The 15,936-nt window shown below is 34.6% G+C and overlaps 1 protein-coding gene across 1 annotated transcript in view; it reads right to left on the bottom strand.

The window, feature by feature from the left end:
- TRHDE (thyrotropin releasing hormone degrading enzyme) overlaps positions 1-15,936 on the bottom strand; it is a 362,338-nt gene that overhangs the window by 108,916 nt on the left and 237,486 nt on the right. The window contains exon 7 of the mRNA XM_028091339.2: positions 4,976-5,041. Within this exon, the coding sequence (XP_027947140.1) occupies positions 4,976-5,041 (66 nt within the window). The remainder of the gene's footprint in view (positions 1-4,975; positions 5,042-15,936) is intronic.

Here is a 15,936-nt window from a genome sequence, read left to right as displayed (position 1 = left end):
AACAAAATACGAAAGATAACTAAAAAGCAAGGGAAATAGAAGCAGTTTCTTTGCAGTAGGCAAAAAGAAACATCACCAGCAAAAATTCCTTGTAACAACAAATGTTGGTCTGGTTTGATTATAGTTACAGTACTATGTACATTGAAGGCCATATAGCCTTAATATTCAGATAATAACTAAGATTCAAGAACAGGGAGTCACTCAACTTTTGCACATCTAGTTTACAAATTTTTCTATCAAATTAAAATAGTTGTTCCCAAATTAAAGTATCAAACCCAAATTGTCTAACTAGTAAAAAAATGCATTAAGTAAATCTTACATTTGGAGAATATGAAAGATGAACAAAATCTTAGAGAGTATTTTGTCCAACTCTTGCATTTTATAACTATAGAGTCAGGGGCCAAGAAGGATTTTGTGACTTGTAGAAAGCCCACCATTAATTGGAAACAGAAATGAGAATCATTTTTATTGCCTCATGCTTCCCAAAATACACCAGCTATCATTTTGGGAAATGGATTATGTAAAACAGTAGATACGTAGAAATACACCAGCTATTATTTTGGGAAAGGGATTATGTAAAACAGTAGATATGTAGAAGGTTGCAAAACTATAAACATTTCTATGTTTTAAAAATATATTATTTATGAGGACATACATAATCCAACAAAGGTTCACACTTGGTTTGTTCTACATTTCACTTTCAATTTAAACAACAAAACAGAAGCTGATGTTAATGGTAGCCAGGACAAATTTTTTATAACTGTATATACTGTTATTTTAAAAAAGAAGTTTTAAGGCAATTTATTTTATTTTATCTTTTTATTATTAGTTACATACAATGTATTATTTGTTTCAGGGGTATAGGTCTGTGATTCATCTGTCTTACACAACACACAGCGCTCACCACAACACATACCCTCCCCAGTGTCCATCACCCAGGCACTCCATTCCCCGCCCCCACTCCTCCAGTAACCCTCAGTTTGTTTCCTAAGATTAAGAGTCTCTTATGGTTTGTCTCCCTCTCTGGTTTCATCTTGTTTCATTTTTTTCCTCTCTTCCCCTATGATCCTCTGCCTTCTTTCTTTTTTTTTAAATTTTATTTTATTATGTTATGTTAATCACCATATATTACATCATTCATGTTTTTTTTAAAGATTTTATTTATTTATTTGACAGAGAGAGAGACACAGCGCGAGAGGGAACAGAAGCAGTGGGAGTGGGAGAGGGAGAAGCAGGCTTCCCGCCGAGCAGGGAGCCCGATGCAGGGCTCGATCCCAGGACCCTGGGATCATGACCTGAGCCGAAGGCAGATGCTTAACGACTGAGCCACCGAGGCACCCTGCATCATTCGTTTTTAATGTAGTTTTCCATGATTTATTGTTTGTGTCTGCCTTATTTCTTAAATTCCGGCTATCAGTGAGATCATATAATTGTCTTTCTCTGATTGAATTATTTTGCTTATCATAATACCCTCTAGTTCCATCCATCTCGTTGCAAATGGCAAGATTTCATTTTTGATGGCTGCATAATATTCCATTGTGTGGGTGTGGGTGTGGGTGTGTGTGTGTGTGTGTGTGTGTGTGTGTATCTTCTTTATCCATTCATCTGTCGATGGACATTTGGGCTCTTTCCATAGTTTGGCTATTGTGGACATTGCTGCTATAAACATTGGGGTTACAGGTGCCCCTTTGGATCACATTTTTATCTTTGGGGTAAACACTCTGAACGCACCCAAACTCTTCTGATCTCAGAAGCTAAGCAGGGTTGGGCCTGGTAAGTACTTGGATGGGAAGCAATTTATTTTAAAACTATGCTAAACTGGACCATTTAAGCATCAAATAAAATTTAAGAAATTAGAAAAAAAAAATATCACGAAGACCAGACCAAGGAAAGTTGTGATAATAGCTGATCAAATGAATTATATGGTTATTAGGAACAAAACTTTTCTCAAAAAGTTTCTAAAGTCCCTTCCTACTGAGAAATATATGGGTGAAATGAAATTGAAAATGTATTTTCCAATACAAAATAATACAAAAGGTAGATGAATATAGTTGAATTGATACTCAGATACTTTGTAAGTTAAATATGAACATCTGAACTGATCCAGAAATTTTCCAGAAATCTACTACCTTTCTATATTATTTTTATTTTTAATATATAAGTATTTATATTTATGTAAATTATTTTATAGCTATTAATATTTATTATATATTAGTATGTATTTATTTATATTAGATTTTAAATTTTATATTGTGTATATTATATAATATATACAGTTGACCCTTGAACAACATGGGTTCGAACTACACAGGTCCACTTATATGTGGATTTTTTATAGTACAGTATTGTAAAGGTATTTTCTTGTCCTTAATATTTAATAACACTTTTTCTCTGGTGTACTTTATTGTAAGAATACAGTATATCATGCATAGAACATACAAAAATATGTCAATTGACTGTTTATGTTATCAGTAAGTCTTCCAGTCAACAGTAAGCTACTAGTAGTTAAGTTTTTGAGCATCAAGAGTTAAATGAAGACTTTTTGGCTGTGTGTGTCGGGAGAGATGAGGGGGTCAGCACCCCTAACTTGTGCACTGTTCAAGGGTCAGCTGTATATGTTTTATATATATGTGTGGTTGTATGTGTGAAAAATAGTTGCCTTGTTCCCAAAAGGGTTTAAGATGGATCGTAAGGATACAAAAACTGTAGGAGAACACAAATTTTAGAATAAAACTCCATTATAAGATTGTTCCTGTGCAGAACATGAAAGGTCCAAGTAATAAGCTGAAGAAAAAAAGGAGGAAAGGAAAGGCAAGAAAAAGAGAGGGAAGAAGGAAGAAAAGAAAGGAGGGAGAAAAATGTATATGAAAAACATACTATTTGCAATCTGGGATTGACTACAAACCTAACTCTAGGTCTGTCTTCAACATAAACTTTCATTTGCCAACACAGAAACAGCCATGGTTAATGTAAAAACAATTAATAGATTTTTCCAGCAGAGGTAAGCATTGACAGTCCAGATTAGCTCCTACAACATGTAAACCAAGACTCCCCAGAGCCTTGTGGATGGGAAATATATTAATATCAACTCGTTGACCACTCAAGCACCATGACACGAACTGTCTGTTCAGGAGGTCATTTCCAAAATGTATCCCATACATCTTCATGCACAAGAGATGATAATTTATCACCTAGACATAGGAATCTACTGTAAACTAATCCAAACTGCTGATGATACACTAAATCAGTTTGAGTGATGAGTATAAATAAAGCTGCAAGCGAAGTACTGAAGGATACAGATCTATCTGATCAATGAGATGTCACAAGGCAAATGAAATGCAATGTTGACAAACATAGAGTCCCCTCAGTTGAGAATTAACCAAATCATGTATCAGAGCATAAAGGCACACATTAATATAAGTTTAATATAATAGGAGTTTGAGGGTATATTCTTTTTCAGATAAAACTGAAGAGACTGGGTCAGTAAGGGTGTATTAAAAATTGATGTATTTTTGCATACCACCAAAAACGTGACAGGCTAAAGAAAAACTTTGCAAAACATAATCCTTTCCAAATAATATAACCAGAGTTATTCAATCTGCTGAGCAAATCCATATACACAGATGAGGAAAAACAATAAAATTTTTATACAGAAAGTGATTTCACATCAACTCGCTACCAGGAAATCAAATTCAATTTGTGTTGCCCTTATGAAAGCTTAGATATTTTCTGGAACTGTCACACTACAACTTCAGTGGGGAAAAATAAAGGATTGGGTATAGGAAGGACATTCCTCCAGACAGTTGATATTCATGGAGGGCACTCCTTGAGAAAAAAGATTTTCCCACCTATGTGATCAGAATAGAGACTTCTATCAGCACCCGGCAAATAGGTTCAATAGAATTCAGCTATTCTGAAGGGGTCCCGAATGGAAAGAGCTGATTAAAGTAAATTTAAACCCCTACTGGAACAAATCTGTAAGAATATTTTCTAAAGGGAAATTATTCTTCAACAAATTTATATATATTTTTCTTTGTTGTGTTAAGTATATGTAACTTTGTCATAACATATTTAACTCTTGCTTTGTATTTTATCTGTTAGTTTATTTTGGGTAAAGATTCAATTATACTACTAAAATATGACCTAATCCCATATGTAGTTTATTTAAATTTCAAAATGAAAAGCTTACTAAGAACAGATAAGATTGATTGCTCTTTCTGTCTTAGCTTAATTGTATTTCAGGTGAACATCAATTTACTTTAAAGGACACTTCTAAGTAGCAGAATGCATCATAAATAATTCATCAATCACAGCTGCTAGAAACATGATTTACTTCAACAGATTCAATGGAATAAAAGTTCTATTCTTCTATATTTGTGTTTGCTTTAAAATGTTTAAGAATCCTCCTTGTTTAAGAATCACTCTTAGATTCCATACCTCATACTTTAAATGCAATATAACACTGCTTCTTTTTTCTTCTTTTATTTAAAACACTGTATTTCCAATTTTAAAAACATTTACGTATCTTAAGAACAAATAACAATTTATGCATATCAACAGTAAAACAACAACATAAAAGGCACATGTCTGAAAAACTGCATTAAGATTTTAAGTCTAACATAATTTATTTTCACTTTACGTTAACTTTTATATCGAAGGAAAGAGAAGTAGTTTTTTAGAAAATCCTATGCCACTTATTTAGAATCTCACATATTTGAAAAATACTTCAATTTAAAAATGCATATTTAACAGATCTAAATTGCATAATAGTTCAAGTTTTACCAGTTGATACAGTGAGAATCCTATCTACCACTTTCATTTGTCATATGGAAAGACACGGCTTACCTTATTCATCCTAAAGTTTTCCATCAAATGCAGCAATTTTGTATTGACAATTTCTCAAGCTGTGAAATATCTTTAAAATAAATATATTGACAAGGAAAATGTAAGAAAAAATAGAAAGCATTTTACTCACTTGCAAACCCCTCTGAAATACTGAATGGCCCATAAAATTAGCCAGCATTCTAATTAGAGCAGCACCCTATAGGAAAGAGTATAAAAAAAAAAAAGAAAGAAAGAAAGAAAGAAAGAAAGAAAGAAAGAAAGAAAGAAAGAAAGAAAGAAAGAAAGAAAGAAAGAAAGAAAGAAAGAAAGAAAGAAAGAAAGAAAGAAAGAAAAAAGAAAAAGAAAAAGAAATTTCAGTCAAGTAATATGATTCTACAATTATCCTATATCAATTAAAAATGTCTGCTTCATTCATGCTGTTGTATTTTTAGAAATAGAAAAGAAACAAGAGAATCATGAATACAATATCCCATCTTACAGATAACAATTGAATTTTTTGTTTTGTGGATCTAAAAGTTCTGTGGATATAAAACCAGTGACTTCTGGCCAGTCTCCTGGACAGAGGGAGTATCTCAAGGCAATAATAAGCTGTAATTCAAGAGTAATAAAATTTTTATTGAACACCATCTATGACAGAGTTAATAAAACATGGTTCTTGTTCTTACAAGCTCATAATCTAGTAAGGGAGGGATACCCATGTTAATAAATAATCATATTAAAATAGAGCTTTGGAGTAACATAGCCACTTACTCTACCCCTGGCTCAACTAAAAGTTGAGCTATAAAAGTGTAAAGTAAGGAATACCAAGTATTCAGACTGCTTGGGTTCAAATCCTGGCTCTGACGCTTATCTTGCCATGTTTACTCAAGAAAATTATTTAACCTTTCTGTTCCTCACTTGTCTCGCCTTGTAAAGTGTAGGCAATACTAGGGCTTATGTAATGTAATTGTTCTGAAGCTTACATGTAAGGCAAACTTGGTCTGAAAAACAGTTAGCTGTGATATGAGTATTAGCTCTCAGTATTAGATCGGGCTAATTGTTTTAATTTCCGATCTACTTCGTTTAGAGGCTGGATGTAGCCATATGTCCAGGAAAAACATGTGATCGATATAAATATTTAGAATAATAGAAGAAAATACTAGTTTAAGAGTTTACCTCACCTATAACAGTTATTATAATACTGTGGAGCAATATCAGTGAGAAAGGATAGACATGTAATCAATATGAAACATTCCAAATGATGATGAAGCCTGGATAATCACAAATTTGTGTGTGAAATATAAATAAGTCTTCAAGAACATGTTTCAGTCTGCACTAGGTTGTTTTAGGTATGAAGCAATGGGTTACAAGCAGCAAAAGTATAAATATAAATGATAGCCTGGTTTTAGGGGGAAAAAAATCCCTTGACGACTACATACGCCACTTCATCCTTATTACAAATTCACACCCTCCAACAACTCATTTCTTACTCGTCATTTGTTTTTTATAAGAGAATCACAAGAACCACACATGGATTCATCCTGCCGGGAACTGAACTGTGGCAGTCGGTCCAGTAACAAAAATGAATTTCTATTGTTTGTTCAAAATTGTTTCCTCTAACTCTGGAATTTTAATGCAATCCAGTACTCAGCTCCATGAATTGCCATTAAAGAAATGTCTCAAAAAATTTCAATCATCACCAAAAATGCTCCCAAAACTGGTGTTTTATTCATAGCTCAATAAATGATAAGCTGGACAAGCCATAAAGTTTTATGCCTCTTCTGATGTATTTTCCTCCCACACCTTCTACTCTTTGCTCTTTCTTTTGCTTCCTCCTCTTTATCTTCTGCACACTTGTGTAAGTCCATAAAATATAAGCATTTATGATTCAATCAGAGGACCAGGTTAGAATTCCCTCTAGAACTTATCAGCTCTGCTCCTTGAATTTCCTTGACAAGCTCTCCTCCTATACATTTCCCAGTCTAATCTACCCACCCAGAGGGTAGAAACTGTCAGTTCTGCAGCGAAACTAACCCTTGCCACTTGGGAAGTGAAACTTAGAATCTCAAGCAGTCAACTCAAACTTTCCTTCAGAACAGAATAGTCATCTTCAGATGATTTGTTTCCCTCCAGGTAATGATGACTTGGTCTCTTGTCAGGCTACAAAAACTATCAATTTAGCATGGTCTAATGGCAAAAGAGTTCTTTCTAATCATAAAGAATGTACCCGTTTTCCTGTCTGGGTTGAGTGCTAACAGGAAATAAAACCTAGAAATATAATCAATATTTAAAAGTTATATAATACCACTGGACTTATTTTATTATTATACTGTGTAATTTAGTTAACTTTTAGAAAATATGTCTGTGTTGCCCACTTGTGCATTTAAAATTCTCCGGAGTAGCATGCACTTTTCTATATTTAACTAGCCTTTTCTTTCCAGAGCTAAATTTTGAAAATCCCTATATCAAAGAACTGCAGAGACAGATGGGCTCTCCAACTGTTATCATTCAGCCAACATACACTGAGCACCTACTAGGTATGGATTATAATAAGGATCATACCTCTTAATGCAGGCATAACTCACCACAAACTTTTTTTTTTTAAAGAAAACACCAAATCCCCTTGCAGCTTGTCTTTAAAACCAAGCAAATATCATTTAAAATATTGTAACTTATATTCACCTGTGATTCAGAATTCTAGACCCATTCAAACAAAATGGATGTTAGACAGCCTAAGTAGATTTATGGGAAATAAATACACTATTTCTGCAAGATTTTTTTATAATTTTAAGACTTGCTCAAGAAAAGCCGTCACTGTGTTTGCTATACTAAGGTTCAGGGAGATATAAGGATGGAAGCTACTGATTTCTTTTAAGGTTTCAGAAAGAATATTCCAAAAAAGTATGCTTATAAACCCATTCCTCACGTAGTAATTCTCCTATGTGGAGTATTTTTTTCATATAAGTGCTCAGCTAAAGTTTCTTTCATTTTACATTGTACTCATCTGTATGCATGCCAGTCTTATAGACATCTCCAGAGAAAGGACTGTGTCCTCATGATTTGGTACCCCTGCTGCCTTTGCCTGGCTCAGAGAAGGTGCTCTCTTAACATTATAACTGCATGAGAGAGAAAGCAAAATTAGTAAAAGTACAGCAATTACTTTGTATTCTTGAAGACTGCTCAGCCAGAATACACATTTTATTACTTTATCAGTGTACTTTAGTGATAAGTAATCACTTTGGAAGAGAGGAAGATCTTCTCAACTAATTTATTCCTTTAACATACGCTTATTGAGTAAGGCAGTGTACTCGGTATCCTGTAGAATACAAATAAGAACGCCGTAAGTTTCTGTCCTCAAGGACCTCAAAGCCTCTTAAGTGAAATGAGAAGATACAATATATTATATGATGAATAACAAAGAAATAAAATACTCTATTGTGTTTCAGAAGGGGTAAAGTTCTTATATCTGGAGGGATGAAGGATAAAGGGGAATCTAAAAACATGATGTTTGGGTTGGACCTTGAAGGATGGACGGGGTTCCGGGAGCAAAGTTAAACAGAGAGTATGGTATGGCAAATGGCCTTTGTATGGTCATGCAGGTGTGAAAGTGAGAAGCACAAGTAGGGAAGGTGATACTGAGGGACAAAGGGTATAAACCCAGGCAACAGAAGATTTGATGGAATATAAGATTTCAGCAGTCGTTAGAGAAAAGTGAATACCAAGGCTAGGAATTAGATCTTATTTAGAAGATGAGAAAGGATTTTGGAGGGTGGTTTTAAAAATACAGTTGACCCTTGAACAACACAGATTTGAACTGCACAAGTCCACCTACATGCAGTTTTTTTTTTTCAGTAAGTATAGTGTGGTTCTATAAATGTGTTTTCTCTCCTTTATGATTTTAATAACATAGTATTCTCTTACTTTACTATAAGAAAATAGAATATAATACATAATAGCATACAAAATATGTGCTAATTGACAATTTATGTTATGGGTAAGATTTCCAGTCAACAGTAGGCTGTTAATTGGGGCGCCTGGGTGGCTCAGTCTTTAAAAGTCTGCCTTCGGCTCAGGTCATGATCCCAGGGTCCTGGGATCAAGCCCCACATTGGGCTCCCTGTTCAGCAGAAGGCCGGCTTCTCCCTCTCCCTCTCCCACTCCCCCTGCTTGTGTTCCCTCTCTGTCTCTCTCTCTCTAATGAATATATAAAATCTTTAAAAAAAACAGTAGGCTGTTAATAGTTACGTTTTGGGGTATTCAAAGTTATACATGGGTTTTTGCATAGGGTGTCAGTGCCCCTAATCCCTGCATTGTTCAAGGGCAAATGACTTATCTATGATACTCCAAGAAGGAAGTAAAAGAACTAGAAGCAGAAGGAAATAATGGTCACAATAAGGATAAACCAGAGATCAGTTTAAGGAATAGGACAAAGATCACTTTAAACCTTAAAGTTTCAGTGACAAGAAGATGATACTAGCAGATATATAGAATTTAAAAGAAAGAGTTAGGTGAATATGGTAACATCCATTTAAAACATGTGGAGTTTGAGGAACAGGTAGGGAACCAGAAGAATAGAAAGCATATGTGACCACAGGAATGAAATTCAGTGGCAGGTTATGACTGAAGACCTAAATTAGCATTTGTAGTGGAATATTCTTTATGAAACCTAATGCTAAGAGAAAAGCATTGAGGTTTTAGTGAAGGAGAGAGAAAACAGAATTTTAGACTCTCTCTCCAGAGTCGTATGATCTGCACTTGAGTGTCCATAATAGGTACCCAATAAATAACTGCTGAGAAAATCAGTGAAGAAATGGAAGTAAGAGCAAAAGATGACACATTGTGATAACAAAAACAGAAGTAGCACTGGGTATAAGTAGTGCCATGTTTTAAGACATGTTTTAAGAATAAGTGCTTCAGATTTCAAGGGAAAAAACAGCTGACAGGGCCACAGTAGGTCACATTTAAAAGAGAGTTATTTAAGTAGACTTGGTGTGAAAGCCAGATTGAAAAACAATGGAAACAGAAGGAAGAAAGAAAAAGCAATAAGCATGTCCACATGAGGTTTGTTTGTATTTTTCTTTGTAAGATTATGGGAGAAAATTTTATGCAAAGAAAAAGATGATCTAGTGGAGAGAGAGAGTGGACACACAGTAGATCAAGAGATAGTTTTTGGACCAGGATTCTAGGATAGCTAGGTAAGAAAAGAATTACAGTTAGTATTAGAAATCAATAAGGACAATCTTCCTATGAGACAGGACTAAGGCAGAAAAGGGAAGTAGAGATAAGACATTTTGAATTATATAACACAGAGGTTGAGGAAATGGATTATAAGCTTCATCAAGTTGAACACCTGGTTTGTCTGATTCAATTCTATAGACTCATTGCAAAAAATAGTTCCTGGCACATAGTAGGTTCTCAATAAATACTGAATAATTGATGACCTGTCACTTCTCAGTAATGTAGAGGATGTGGTCCTAAGATTATGTGAATTGGAAAGAGTGGAACTAGGTTGAAGTCACTCTAGAGAAAAGGTAATATGGAATCAAGAATGTGGAAATGTGCAGAAAATTTGTAAGTCCTAGTTGAAATGATTAATAATGTACCTTTTATTCATGAAGCACCTTCTACATGCCATATTCACAATACTATAAGGAAAATATCACTATCTTATTTGTCAGATCAGAAAATTGAGGCTTGAAGCATTGTGTAACTTGCCCAAATTAACATAGGCAGTAAGTTACGGAACGAGGATTAGAAATCCATTTATATCCAACTCCAAAATCAGTTCTCTTAACCAATTTGGTTTACATTATCTTGATCTTAAATCAAAATAATTACATGATACTCTTCAGAAACACTGGATACAGCATGAACTTAGAAAAAGAAAGGAAATTCTTAGAGTTACTCATTTCTTGGAATCAGTAAATGTTCCCAAAAGAGGATGAAGGGAAATCTAATTCAATGAGACATAGTTGAAATACTTGACCAATATGCCGAGGATTGGAGATGAATTAGAAGATACAAATTGGCTAGCATTAACAGAACATGTAGATAGACTAGGAGTCACAAATCTAGTTTAGGACAGGTTGAGTGAGAACAAAACACTAGCAAGGTTAAAAATAGTGATATTTTTTATCCACAGCTATATGTGGATGTGGCAGCTGTGAAAATGTACTGCTCAAAATTTCTCTTGTTGGCCGTCTGCATTTGCCACTATGAAAGCAATGCTTTCTTCAGTGTACTCCCAGCCAATGATTAAGCATAACAGTGGAATTAAGGTGCCCATTCCATTGAGACAGGGACTCTTCTAACAGGAAATTCTGCCTCAAGGAGTCTCCATTGTCCTGGATGAATGTTTCTTGCAACTGGGCTGCAGTCTGAAACTCTTACAACCCAGTGCTTCTTCCTTCCCTGTCTCCTTGCACAGGCTGTGAAATGCAGTGTAGACATTTTTTTTTTTTTAAGATTTTATTTCTTTGACGAACACAAGTAGGGGAGCAGCAGGCAGAGGGAGAGGGAGAAGCAGGCTCCTCGCTGAGCAGGGGCCTGTTGCGGGGCTCAATCCCAGGACCCTGGGATCATGACCTGAGCCGAAGGCAGACGCTTAACGACGGAGCCACCCAGGTGCCCCTGCAGTATAGTCTTAAGGAGACCCTCCCTACCTTCTTGGGCTCCTTTCCCAAATAAATATCTCACACACTACAGTGTCTTCTTCTTAGACATCTGACCCAGTAGGACAACTTAAAATACTGAGATCCAAACAAGTATAAATTGTTGGAGGACAGGTCACTGGAATCAGTTGGCAATGAGTATACTCTAATAATAACTAGCACACACACCAAAATCAGATCTTCCCTTCTTACTCCTCTCAAGAAGCCCTTTAGTGGGTATATTCCTACATTTCACAATACAGATGTGTTGCCCTTCTTCAGGATAGAAGCAGGTGAGGAATCATTATATTCAGTTTACATATGGGAGTGACTGAAGCCAAAGGATAAGGTAATTTATCCAAAGTTACATGGGGATGATAGTTACTAGAACTTGCCTCCAGACTAGGTTTCAACTATTCAGTTGCTGAGTTCTTTGATTAGCATTGAAACCTAGGAGGTAAGACTTTCTTTTTATTATCTAAGTTCCTGGAAGGATTAGTCCATTGATTCTAAATCAAAGTGTTTTTAAAATGTAAGTTTCTTTTTTAAAAAAGATTTTATTTATTCATTTGAGAGAGAGAGAGAGAGCACATGGCGGGGGGGCGAGGAGAGTGGATAGAGCCAAAGGGAGAGGGAGAAGCAGACTCCCCACTGAGCAGGGAGACCAACATAGGACTCGATCCCAGGACCCTGAGATCATGACCTGAGTTGAAGGTAGTCGCTTAACCATGTGAGCCACCCAGGTGTCCCTAAAATGTAAATTTCTAAATGATGTCTGTGCATTAAACCTAGAAATACGTGGAGATAACAGTGATCTCACATCATTTGGTACTGAAGAATGGTTTTTGGTCTGAAATAAAAGCATATCTTAAATCCTCCACAGTTTTTCAAAAACATGATTTTTTCCTTTGTTTTTTTTTTCCAACAGTATGATAGCTAGATTTAGGACCTGAGAACGAAAAAAAATAAATATCTAATCCTGTATATCGCTCACTCATAAGTTGACTACCAAAAAGAAAGGCTGATGGGGCAAGAGAGTGGAAGAAGACAAAAGAAGGTAAAGAAACTTAATGTAAGAAAGCAGACTTAATGTCCCATTGCTCCAGTCACCCATGCTTGGAAGCCTGAAGTCCTCTTTGATTTATTACTTCCTAAGGCCAAGCCTCTATCACTGCACAGCAGAATTATTCCACAGCCTCCCAGCGACAACCCCAGATGCATTCTTTTTCTCAAGTCCATCCTATGACCACAGCAGACTAATTTTAATAATTACTTCCGAAGAAGCATGTTTGCTAAAAGTCCTAGTTTTGTCATCTACTAGATGGAAGAGCTTAGGCAAGTTAGATGAGCTCCATCAGTCCCTGCATTAAAATATCGCAACAATCACTACCACTACTGAGGATGGTGACGCTGCTGGGATGTGGCTGGTGAAGATGATAGTTACCTCAAGATTTTTCTAAGTATTCATTTAAATCATTTATAGGAAGCACTTGAAACAGTGTTTGGCATATCATATGCTTCCACAGAAGTATGTTTTATTTATTATTATTTACTTACTTTCATTGTCTTCATCATTACCATCATTTTTATGTCAGCTCCCTACCCCCAAATTCTGCTTTTTAACACATTTCTTACGGTAGCCAATCAAGCCCATACACAATGAAACTCACCATTGCCTACCAACACATTTTCCCCATATGACCAAATAATCAGCTTCTACTCTAGTTAAGCTGATCTTTTCATGATCCCATGAGCCGAACTTATACCTTCATGTTTTAATCATACTATTTACTCCAAGAGCAATAATATTCCTTTTCAATCTTACACTCTAAGTCCTATACATTATTCAAAAGCACAGGGAAAGTCCTTACTGTCATTGAATACATTCTGAAATGCTAGCCCTCAACGTTTTTCTCTCTGCTGCAGTCATAAATCCTTTAAGCCTGACTACGCAATTTATTAAATTATTTTACATCACTTACTAATTGTTTCATATGACTGTTCTTCTTTCCACAACTGGACACAGGTCATGTCATTTACTTATTATTGGCACACCTGTTAGCTGTCAATGCTACAATTTTTCCATTGCCAGTGGAAGATGTTCCCAGCTAAGAGAAGTATCCACCAACTACTTGCTGTTTTCAGATCAGCAATCCAAACCAGGAGCTTGGAGCCAATACATAAGTCTTAGTCTTCCCTGTTACAAAATTCAGCATCTCCCCTACACTGGGAACTTTACATTTTTACTATTCTCAGGCAATGATATTCAAACAGTGCAATCTATATTTAAGTCAACCAAAATGAGGACCACAGATCCAGAGACTAAGAAAATAGGGAGATTTCAACGGTGTCTGAAATAGCAACTACATGAAGGCATTCAATTAAAGAAATCTGAAACATAACAATACTGTAAATTCAAATGAATGTTCATGGAAGGACACAACATAAGAGCAGAAATTAACAGAATAGAAAATAAAGAAATGGTTGAGAAGATGAAAAATAAAATAACCAGATCTCTACAAAGACTAATAGGAAAGTTCTGGAAAAAATTGATCAAGGGGAAAAAAATACATCAAATGTACAATATTGGGAATAAAAATGGGCACATAACTACTGAAAGAATTAAAAATAGTAAAAGAATACTATAACAACATGCTAATAAATATGAAAACTTAGATAAAAAGAAAAATTTTCTATAAAACTACAAAGTTGTCAAAAATGACCCAAGAAGTAAAAATACTAATCACTGGTAAAAAAAAATAAAAAATAAAAAACCACAAACACACCCACACACACACAAATCCATGCCAGACAGTTTTACAGGCAATTCAACTTTAAAGGAAATCCTGTAACATGTTATCCTTGTCTTATACAAATTACTGTAAGAAAATAAAAAAGAACAAAACCTTGGGATTTTTTATGATGCTTTTGTAACTGATAGGCAAATTGGACACAGTAAATGATAGTCTAATTTCATTTTTGATCACGTATGGATATATAGATATAAAATTTCTGGGATAAATCCCACTTACACACTATATATACTAGTATATAAATATAACTTGGTTTTATATATTATATGTATTCTATAATGCAACAAATAATATATGCACATATAATGTATATTAAATGGAGGAAGAGAGAGACTTTAAAATTAGAGTTTAAATAAAAGTAGAGTTTATCCCAGAAATTTAATAATGATTTAATAACAAAAATTCTATGGATGTAATTCATCCCATTAATGGACTAAAAGAGATAAACTATATAATGATCTCAATATATGTGGGAAAAACATTTGCTATGACTTAGAAATCATTCAAAATAATACACCTTAGTAAAGTAGGAAGAGAAGGGAATTCATTAACATGTTAAAGGGCATCTTCAAAAAATACACCGAATAGTGAAACATTATATGCATTCTCCTTAAAATGGCAGAGACAAAAATGGCCTCTATTAATACTTATATTCAACAATAGAATAGAATGAGTAAACAACAGAAATCTGAAGCAAAAGATAGCAATAAAACAACAAATTAGTATTATTCAGAGATGATGTAAAAATCCCCAGAGAAATCCAAACAAATGAGTAGAATTATTCTATAAAATCAATAAAAGAATGCAACAGGGTTGCCTGACACAGATTGGTACATAAAAATCAAGAGTTGATATATATTAGTAAAAACTAATTTAAATAAGTAATTTACAAAGAGTTTTATTCTCAAAAACAAAATATACAAATATAACAAAACCAAATATTATACGGAGAAATTAAAAATTATTCAGCACTTTCATGGAAAAAAACTCACATAACTGACACAAGGACCTAACAAAGAAGAACTGTATTTCTTATTAAGCTAGAAGGAGCTGTTATTATAAAAATGTCAAAATTAATCTATAAAAACTTGAAAAGATTTTTCCTAGAAACTGTCTTCATCTGAAAATTCATATAGATTGGCATAGTTAACAGTAGCAATTTTAAAAGAGAACAAGACAGGGAGAATCATCATACCCGATATCAAACCTAAAAGGCTATAATAGTGATATCTGACAGGGCTGGTATTACAGAAGAGTGGGACTAGCACAGGGAATTCATAAATTGCACCGAGAAGACTGATCTAAACAAAAATGAAATTACATTTACATCACAACACACAAAAGGAAACAACTGAAAAATATCCATGTCAATTAAAGAACTTAATATAAAATGCAAAATTTTAGAGGCACCTGGGCGGCTCAGTTGGTTAAGCAACTGCCTTCAGCTCAGGTCATGATCCCGGAGTCCCGGGATCGAGTCCCGCATCGGGGTCCCGAACCTCTCCCCTCCCTCTCATGCTCTCTCTCATTCCCTCTCTCTCAAATAAATAAATAAAATCTTTAAAAAAATTAAAATAAATAAAAAATAAAATGCAAAATTTTAAAAATGTTAGGAAACAATATCAAAGCATGTTTTTAAGAATTTTAAT

Source organism: Eumetopias jubatus, unplaced genomic scaffold, assembly GCF_037043125.1.
Source record: "Eumetopias jubatus isolate StellerSeaLion01/CBP00866 unplaced genomic scaffold, mEumJub1_p1.0 scaffold_8, whole genome shotgun sequence".
Taxonomy (NCBI): domain Eukaryota; kingdom Metazoa; phylum Chordata; class Mammalia; order Carnivora; family Otariidae; genus Eumetopias; species Eumetopias jubatus.
The sequence above is the reverse complement of the archived record's forward strand: the minus strand, read 5'-3'. Positions and strand labels throughout refer to the sequence as shown.